This window comes from Nerophis lumbriciformis, linkage group LG06 (assembly GCF_033978685.3).
Source record: "Nerophis lumbriciformis linkage group LG06, RoL_Nlum_v2.1, whole genome shotgun sequence".
NCBI lineage: Eukaryota > Metazoa > Chordata > Actinopteri > Syngnathiformes > Syngnathidae > Nerophis > Nerophis lumbriciformis.
The window spans coordinates 3,238,451-3,248,450 of NC_084553.2; the positions used below are offsets into that span (position 1 = coordinate 3,238,451).

The 10,000-nt window shown below is 39.3% G+C and overlaps 1 protein-coding gene across 1 annotated transcript in view; it reads left to right on the top strand.

Moving 5' to 3' along the window:
• Positions 1–10,000, top strand: part of LOC133608428 (adhesion G protein-coupled receptor G3-like) — a 21,372-nt gene that overhangs the window by 8,003 nt on the left and 3,369 nt on the right. Inside the window, exons 7-11 of the mRNA XM_061963648.1 lie at positions 1,647–1,701; positions 1,769–1,860; positions 2,067–2,185; positions 3,065–3,333; positions 9,718–9,820. Coding sequence (XP_061819632.1) covers positions 1,647–1,701; positions 1,769–1,860; positions 2,067–2,185; positions 3,065–3,333; positions 9,718–9,820 — 638 coding nt within the window. The remainder of the gene's footprint in view (positions 1–1,646; positions 1,702–1,768; positions 1,861–2,066; positions 2,186–3,064; positions 3,334–9,717; positions 9,821–10,000) is intronic.

Consider the following 10,000-nt stretch of genomic DNA (forward strand, 5'->3'; position numbering starts at 1 on the left):
TAAAACAACTTAGTCAAACACAACTACAACAACATAGTAAAACACAACTACAACAACATAGTAAAACACAACTACAACAACATAATGAAACACAACTACAACAACATAGTATAATACAACTACAACAACATAGTAAAACAAAGCACACAACTACAACGACATAGTAAAACTAAGCACATAACTACAACGACATAGTAAAACAAAGCACACAACTACAACAACATGGTAAAACTACAACAACAGTAAAACAAAACTACAACAACATAGTAAAACAAAGCATACGACTACAACAACGTAGTAAAACAAAGCACACAACTACAACAATATAGTAAAACAAAACACACAACCACAAAAACATAACATAACACAACACACAACAACAACAATGTAGTATAACACGACACACAACCACAACAATGTAGTAAAACAAAGCACACAACTAAAACAACATAGTAAAACAAAGCACACAACTACAACAACATAGTATAACACAACTACAACAACGTAGTAAAACAAAGCACACAACTACAACAATATAGTAAAACAAAACACACAACACACCACAACATGCTAAAACACAACCACAAAAACATAACATAACACAACACACAACAACAACAATGTAGTATAACACAACACACAACCACAACAATGTAGTAAAACAAAGCACACAACTAAAACAACATAGTAAAACAAAGCACACAACTACATCAACATAGTATAACACAACTACAACAACGTAGTAAAACAAAGCCCACAACTACAACAACATAGTATAACACAACTACAACAACGTAGTAAAACAAAGCACACAACTACAACAACATTGTATAACACAACTACAACAACGTAGTAAAACAAAGCACACAACTACAACAACATAGTATAACACACCTACAACAACATAGTAAAACAAAGCACACAACTACAACAACTTAGTATAACACAATTACAACAACGTAGTAAAACAAAACACACAACTGCAACAATGTAGTAAAACAAAGCACAAAACTACAAGAATGTAGTAAAGCAAAGCACACAACTACAACAACATAGTAAAACAAAGCACACAACTACAACAACGTGGTAAAACAAAGCACACAACTACAACGTTTTAAAACAAAGCACACAACTACAACAACATAGTATAACACAACTACAACAACGTAGTAAAACAAAGCACACAACTACAACAACATAGTATAACACAACTACTACAACGTAGCAAAACAAAGCAGACAACTAAAACAACGTAACAAAACAAAGCACAGAACTACAACAACGTAACAAAACAAAGCAGACAACTACAACAACGCAACAAAACAAAGCACAGAACTACAACAATGTAACAAAAGAAAGCACACAACTACAACAACGTAACAAAACAAAGCACATAACTACAACAACGTAACAAAACAAAGCAGACTACTAGAACAACGTAACAAAACAAAGCACACAACTACAACAACGTAACAAAACAAAGCAGACAACTACAACAACGCAACAAAACAAAGCACAGAACTACAACAACATAACAAAAGAAAGCACACAACTACAACAACGTAACAAAACAAAGCACAGAACTACAACAACGTAACAAAACAAAGCAGACAAGTACAACAACATGGTGGTGTGCTGTGTTTCAGGCGGGTGAGGGCAGGTGTGTGTTTTGGGAGGAGTCGGCCCAGGAAGAAGGGACAGGTGGAGCTCACCTCGTGATTGTCAACAACACCCGCGTGTATTTCTCATATTTCTATTTGGTGTTCAGGCTCCTGGAGCTCAGACGGCTGCGACACCAACGACTCAGGAAGTCACTTTGTCTGCCGCTGCAACCACCTCAGCTTCTTTGCTGTACTCGTGGTAGAAAACACCTTCCTTTCATCACTGACACCTCCTAACAAACACTACATACATACATACTTATGTATGTATACATATATGTATGTATGTATATATACATATGTATATATGTATGTATGTATATATATATATGCCATCCATCCATTTTCTTGAAACAATAAACAATTGTAATTACTGCAAAATATTTTTGTTTCCTTCCTTCCAAGAACGCCGACGTGTCGCTGAGCAAAGAAGACGCCGTCAACTTGAGTTGGATCACAATGGTGGGATCGTCTCTCTCCGCCTTCTTCTCCGCCCTCAGCCTGTTCCTCTACGTCTGCCTGCAGTACGGTACTTTCTCTGGCCTTCTTCTCCGCCCTCTTGTTCCTCTACGTCTGCCTGCAGTACGGTACTTTCTCTGGCCTTCTTCTCCGCCCTCTTGTTCCTCTACGTCTGCCTGCAGTACGGTACTTTCTCTGGCCTTCTTCTCCGCCCTCTTGTTCCTCTACGTCTGCCTGCAGTACGGTACTTTCTCTGGCCTTCTTCTCCGCCCTCTTGTTCCTCTACGTCTGCCTGCAGTACGGTACTTTCTCTGGCCTTCTTCTCCGCCCTCTTGTTCCTCTACGTCTGCCTGCAGTACGGTACTTTCTCTGGCCTTCTTCTCCGCCCTCTTGTTCCTCTACGTCTGCCTGCAGTACGGTACTTTCTCTGGCCTTCTTCTCCGCCCTCTTGTTCCTCTACGTCTGCCTGCAGTACGGTACTTTCTCTGGCCTTCTTCTCCGCCCTCTTGTTCCTCTACGTCTGCCTGCAGTACGGTACTTTCTCTGGCCTTCTTCTCCGCCCTCTTGTTCCTCTACGTCTGCCTGCAGTACGGTACTTTCTCTGGCCTTCTTCTCCGCCCTCTTGTTCCTCTACGTCTGCCTGCAGTACGGTACTTTCTCTGGCCTTCTTCTCCGCCCTACTGTTCCTCTACGTCTGCCTGCAGTACGGTACTTTCTCTGGCCTTCTTCTCCGCCCTCTTGTTCCTCTACGTCTGCCTGCAGTACGGTACTTTCTCTGGCCTTCTTCTCCGCCCTCTTGTTCCTCTACGTCTGCCTGCAGTACGGTACTTTCTCTGGCCTTCTTCCCCGCCCTCTTGTTCCTCTACGTCTGCCTGCAGTACGGTACTTTCTCTGGCCGGGTAACACGACCCATAATGCATTGCACCAACATGTGTGTCCAACAGCAAGCGTCAGCCTGAGCGAGGCGTGGTTCTGCACGTGCACCTGACGGTGGCGCTGCTGTGCCTGCACCTGTGCTTCCTGGCATGCAGCCTGGGGGCCCGCGGGGCCGGAGACTGGCCGTGCGGGGCCCTGGGCCTCCTCCTGCACTGGTCCCTGCTGGCCACCGTCACCTGGTCGGCTCTGGAGGGCTTCCACCTGTACCTGCTGCTGGTGCGGGTCTTCAACATCTACATCAGGAGATACCTGCTCAAGCTGAGTGTGGTGGGCTGGGGTGAGGAGGTCACTACATTAGGCACACACGCTTTTTCCACTGAGGGCCACACTGAAAAATTTAAGCCATTTTGATGTTTTTCATTTTCAAAACCAATATTATATATATATAAATATATATATATATATATATATATATATATATATATATTATATAGTATTATATATATATATATATATATATATATATATATATATATATATTATATATATTTATATATATATATTAGAGATGTCCGTTAATGGCTTTTTTGCCGATATCCGATATTCCGATAGTGTCCAACTCTTAATTACCGATTCCGATATCAAGCGATACTGTCAAGACTTGGTCCGGGGTGTGTGCTTTTCCAGGATGCAACGGAAAGTTGGCACGGGCGAGACGGGAATTAAGGTACATGATTTATTTATTAACTATAAATACAAAAAAAAGGATCAAACAAAAGGCGCGCACAGTGGCGGAGAATAAACTATGAACAATTAAACAAAACTTGCAAACTATGGCTTGAATAAAGAAAACTTACTTGGCATGGACAAAAAAGGAGCAGCGTGAACATGGACATGAAAAAATGGACAGAGCATAAATGTGGTGTGAGGTCGTCAGGACGAACGACAGAAAATGAATGAACTTAAATACTATGGACATGATTAACAACAGGTGCGTGACTCAAAACAGGTGCGTGACATGACAGGTGAAACTAATGGGTAACTATGGTGACAAAACAAAACAAAAGTGCACAAAAAGTCCAAAAATAAAACCTGATCACACAGACATGACAGATACCAATATATATACAGTGGTGGAATGAACACATTATTATGCCTAATTTAGTTGTGATGCCCCGCTGGATGCATTAAACAATGTAACAAGGTTTTCCAAAATAAATCAAGTTATGTAAAAAAAAAGTGCCAACATGGCACTGCCATATTTATTATTGAAGTCACAAAGTGCATTCTTTTTTTAAAAACATGCCTCAAAACAGCAACTTGGAATTTGGGACTTGCTCTCTCTGAGAGAGCATGAGGAGGTTGAGGTGGGCGGTGTATATTGTAGCGTCCCGGAAGAGTTAGTGCTGCAAGGGGGTTCTGGGTATTTGTTCTGTTGTGTTACGGTTCGGATGTTCTCCCCGAAATGTGTTTGTCATTCTTGTTTGGTGTGGGTTCACAATGTGGCGCATATTTGTAACAGTGTTGAACTTGTTTATACGGCCACCCTCGGTGTGACCTGTATGGCTGTTGACCAAGTATGCCGTGCATTCACTTGTGTGTGTGAAAAGCCGTAGATATTATGTGACTGGGCCGGCACGCAAAGGCAGTGCCTTTAAGGTTTATTGACGCTTTGTACTTCTCCCTACGTCCGTGTACACAGCGGCCTTTTAAAAAGTCATACATTTTACTTTTTGAAACTGATACCGATCATTTCCAATATTACATTTTAAAGCATTTATCGGCCGATAATATCGGCAGTCCGATATTATCGGACATCTCATATATATATATATGTGTATATATACATACAGTGGTGGTCAAAAGTGTACATACACTTGTAAAGAACATCCTGTCATGGCTGTCTTGAGTTTCCAATCATTTCTACAACTCTTATTTTGTTGTGATGTAGTGATTGGAGCACATACTTGTTGGTCACAAAAAACATTCATGAAGTTTGCTTCTTTTATGAATTTATTATGGCTCTACTGAAAATGTGAGGGTCAAAAGTATACATACAGCAATGTATATACATACAGTGTGTGTATATATATACAGTATATATATATATATATATATATATATATATATATATATGTATGTATATATATTAGGGATGTCCCGATCCGATATTTGGATCGGATCGGCTGCCGATATTTGCCAAAAATTGCGTATCGGTAAGGCATGGGAAAATGCCGATCCAGATCCAGTTTAAAAAAAAACTCCAGTCCGTGTTTTCCAATGCACCGATTTAAATAATACATTCCACTTTTCTGCTGCTCCCTAATTTCCGTTCCGCATTTTCCAGCACACCTTCAACACATCCACAATTCTCACGCAGTTGCTTTTAGCTGCTGGCATTACACGACAGGCTCTTCTCACTCTTTCCTGTGTCTCCCTCTCACAGACAGCGAGCGCACCTTCTTACACACGTCACATACTGTCACGTCATACGTCACATACTGTCACGTCATACGTCACATACTGTCACGTCACACGTCACATACTGTCACGTCCTCTCACAGCAGAGAGCGAGGTAGCGGCATGGCTAACGTTAGCTGTGATGCTAGCGCAGCCGCTAAGGTGCGCGCCTGCTCAAGCGTCCTCTGCGCACGGCAAATCTATGCCACGCACAAAATCAAATAAAAAAATAAGCGCATAACAATTTTCGACACACGGACACGACAGAGACAACAGTTTTCGTCATCATTGTTCAAATATTGTGACGTCTGTCGAGACGCTTATCTCCGTTCGGTGCCACACGCCCACACCATCAAAATGGCAAAAATTTCCACATCAACACCGTATGAAAAAATTAGTGATTTTTTTTTTAGTTGTGATTTCCTTCTCTGCATGAAAGTTTAAAAGTAGCATATATTAATGCAGTATGAAGAAGAATGTTTTAATGTAGACATGCAAGCCTTGAAAGAAAATGTTGAAAATCAAGACTACATTTCCTGCAAATGGGTGCATTTCTACCCTATATTTTAACTTTAGATTTATTCTCATATCAAACTCTTTTGGCTGTCTTTTTGACACTTACATCCGGTGCCCCCCCTGGATTATAAATAATGTAAATAATTCAATGTGATTATCTTGTGTGATGACTGTATTATGATGATAGTATATATCTGATAGTATATATCTGTATCATGAATCAATTTAAGTGGACCCCGACTTAAACAAGTGTAAAAACTTATCGGGGTGTTACCATTTAGTGGTCAATTGTAGGGAATATGTACTTCACTGTGCAACCTACTAATAAAAGTCTCAATCAATCAATCAAAACACATAGAATCATCATACTGCTGTGATTATATGCATCAAGTGTTCATTCAAGGCTAAGGCAAAATATCCACATATATATTGTGTATCGCAATATGGCCTTAAAGTATCGCAATATTAAAAAAAGGCCATATCGCCCAGCCCTAGTTCAATGATGCCATTTCTGTTTGTCATGTATAATTTTGTCTATTTTGTGTTTATCCTTGAATAAACAGGTCAGTTTCTTGTTACCAACCATTGTGTATTATTCAAACTCCCCTAATTCAGCTGGCTAGTTGTTATCAAGAGTACTAAAACCCTTTTCAACATGATTCTGACAACTAAGTAGGCTAAATAACTTTAAACTTTAATACATGCTCGGATAGGCCAGTATCGGTCAGTATCGGTATCGGATCGGAAATGCAAAAACAATATCGGTATCGGATCGGAAGTGCAAAAACCTGGATCGGGACATCCCTAATATATATATGTATATATATATATAGCAAACACACAAAATATGCATTGTTTTCTTCAAAAATATTTCAAGGTGGAATATTTGATGTTAAATAGGTCAATAATTCATAACATTGACTGTGATTCATTATTATGTTTGAGACAGTTGTAAAAAAACAACAACATTCTAACTCGTGTTACATTCCTCCTGTTTCATTTTTTATTCCACTTTTTTATGGGTTTTTTTTTTTTTGTATTAGTATTTTCTAAATGTGCCGTCAGAAAAAATGATCTTGGGGGGCCTCAAATGGCCCCCGGGCCACACTTTGGACACCTCTGTTTTAACCAATAGAACACTGCTCACCTCAAGGTCAAGGTGGATGTATTTATGTAGCACAATTTTAAAAGAGACTACTGCCTCAAAGTGATGCGCAGCTTAAAACAGAACGGTCAATAAACACACAACATTGTAGTCAAAAGCAGACAAAACATGTCCAAGCACCAAACATGAATGATGTCATGATGTCATGATGTCATGATGTCATGATGTCATGATGTCAAAAGATGTCCAAGCAGCATACATGATGTCATGATGTCAAAAGATGTCCAAGCAGCATACATGATGTCATGATGTCATCATGTTAAAAGATGTCCAAGCACCATACATGATGTCATGATGTCATCATGTTAAAAGATGTCCAAGCAGCATACATGATGTCATGATGTCATCATGTTAAAAGATGTTCAAGCAGCATACATGATGTCATGATGTCATCATGTTAAAAGATGTTCAAGCAGCATACATGATGTCATCATGTTAAAAGATGTCCAAGCAGCATACATGATGTCATGATGTCATCATGTTAAAAGATGTTCAAGCAGCATACATGATGTCATCATGTTAAAAGATGTCCAAGCAGCATACATGATGTCATCATGTTAAAAGATGTCCAAGCAGCATACATGATGTCATGATGTCATCATGTTAAAAGATGTCCAAGCAGCATACATGATGTCATGATGTCATCATGTTAAAAGATGTCCAAGCACCATACATGATGTCATGATGTCATCATGTTAAAAGATGTCCAAGCAGCATACATGATGTCATGATGTCATCATGTTAAAAGATGTCCAAGCAGCATACATGATGTCATGATGTCATCATGTTAAAAGATGTCCAAGCAGCATACATGATGTCATGATGTCATCATGTTAAAAGATGTCCAAGCAGCATACATGATGTCATGATGTCATCATGTTAAAAGATTTCCAAGCACCATACATGATGTCATGATGTCATCATGTTAAAAGATGTCCAAGCACCATACATGATGTCATGATGTCATCATGTTAAAAGATGTCCAAGCAGCATACATGATGTCATGATGTCATCATGTTAAAAGATGTCCAAGCAGCATACATGATGTCATGATGTCATCATGTTAAAAGATGTCCAAGCAGCATACATGATGTCATGATGTCATCATGTTAAAAGATGTCCAAGCACCATACATGATGTCATGATGTCATCATGTTAAAAGATGTCCAAGCAGCATACATGATGTCATGATGTCATCATGTTAAAAGATGTCCAAGCAGCATACATGATGTCATGATGTCATCATGTTAAAAGATGTCCAAGCAGCATACATGATGTCATGATGTCATCATGTTAAAAGATGTCCAAGCAGCATACATGATGTCATGATGTCATCATGTTAAAAGATGTCCAAGCAGCATACATGATGTCATGATGTCATCATGTTAAAAGATTTCCAAGCACCATACATGATGTCATGATGTCATCATGTTAAAAGATGTCCAAGCAGCATACATGATGTCATGATGTCATCATGTTAAAAGATGTTCAAGCAGCATACATGATGTCATCATGTTAAAAGATGTCCAAGCAGCATACATGATGTCATGATGTCATCATGTTAAAAGATGTTCAAGCAGCATACATGATGTCATCATGTTAAAAGATGTCCAAGCAGCATACATGATGTCATGATGTCATCATGTTAAAAGATGTTCAAGCAGCATACATGATGTCATCATGTTAAAAGATGTCCAAGCAGCATACATGATGTCATCATGTTAAAAGATGTCCAAGCAGCATACATGATGTCATGATGTCATCATGTTAAAAGATGTCCAAGCAGCATACATGATGTCATGATGTCATCATGTTAAAAGATGTCCAAGCAGTATACATGATGTCATGATGTCATCATGTTAAAAGATGTCCAAGCACCATACATGATGTCATGATGTCATCATGTTAAAAGATGTCCAAGCAGCATACATGATGTCATCATGTTAAAAGATGTCCAAGCAGCATACATGATGTCATGATGTCATCATGTTAAAAGATGTCCAAGCACCATACATGATGTCATGATGTCATCATGTTAAAAGATGTCCAAGCAGCATACATGATGTCATGATGTCATCATGTTAAAAGATGTCCAAGCAGCATACATGATGTCATGATGTCATCATGTTAAAAGATGTCCAAGCAGCATACATGATGTCATCATGTTAAAAGATGTCCAAGCACCATACATGATGTCATGATGTCATCATGTTAAAAGATGTCCAAGCAGCATACATGATGTCATGATGTCATCATGTTAAAAGATGTCCAAGCAGCATACATGATGTCATGATGTCATCATGTTAAAAGATGTCCAAGCAGCATACATGATGTCATGATGTCATCATGTTAAAAGATGTCCAAGCAGCATACATGATGTCATCATGTTAAAAGATGTCCAAGCAGCATACATGATGTCATGATGTCATCATGTTAAAAGATGTCCAAGCAGAATACATGATGTCATGATGTCATCATGTTAAAAGATGTCCAAACACCATACATGATGTCATGATGTCATGATGTCAAAACATGTCCAAGCACCAAACATGAATGACGTCATGTTGTCCTTCCCATCAGGTCTGCCCACGCTGGTCTCTCTGGTCTGTGGCCTCCTCCAAGTCTACGGCAAGTACCAGCTGCAGCTTCCTGACGCCAACAATCAAACTTTTATGCTGCAGATGTGAGTACTAACCTATTTATTATCAACCTTCTGCTTGTTGTCTTTAAGTTGAAGTGGAGTGGTACTTGTGTAGTTACAAGAATGCACAAAGCTCATGATGCAGTCGGTTGAGTGATGCCGACACGTTTGTTACTGGACACTTTGTATGTGTGAGTGATGTGCGGATCTAAGTATTTGATA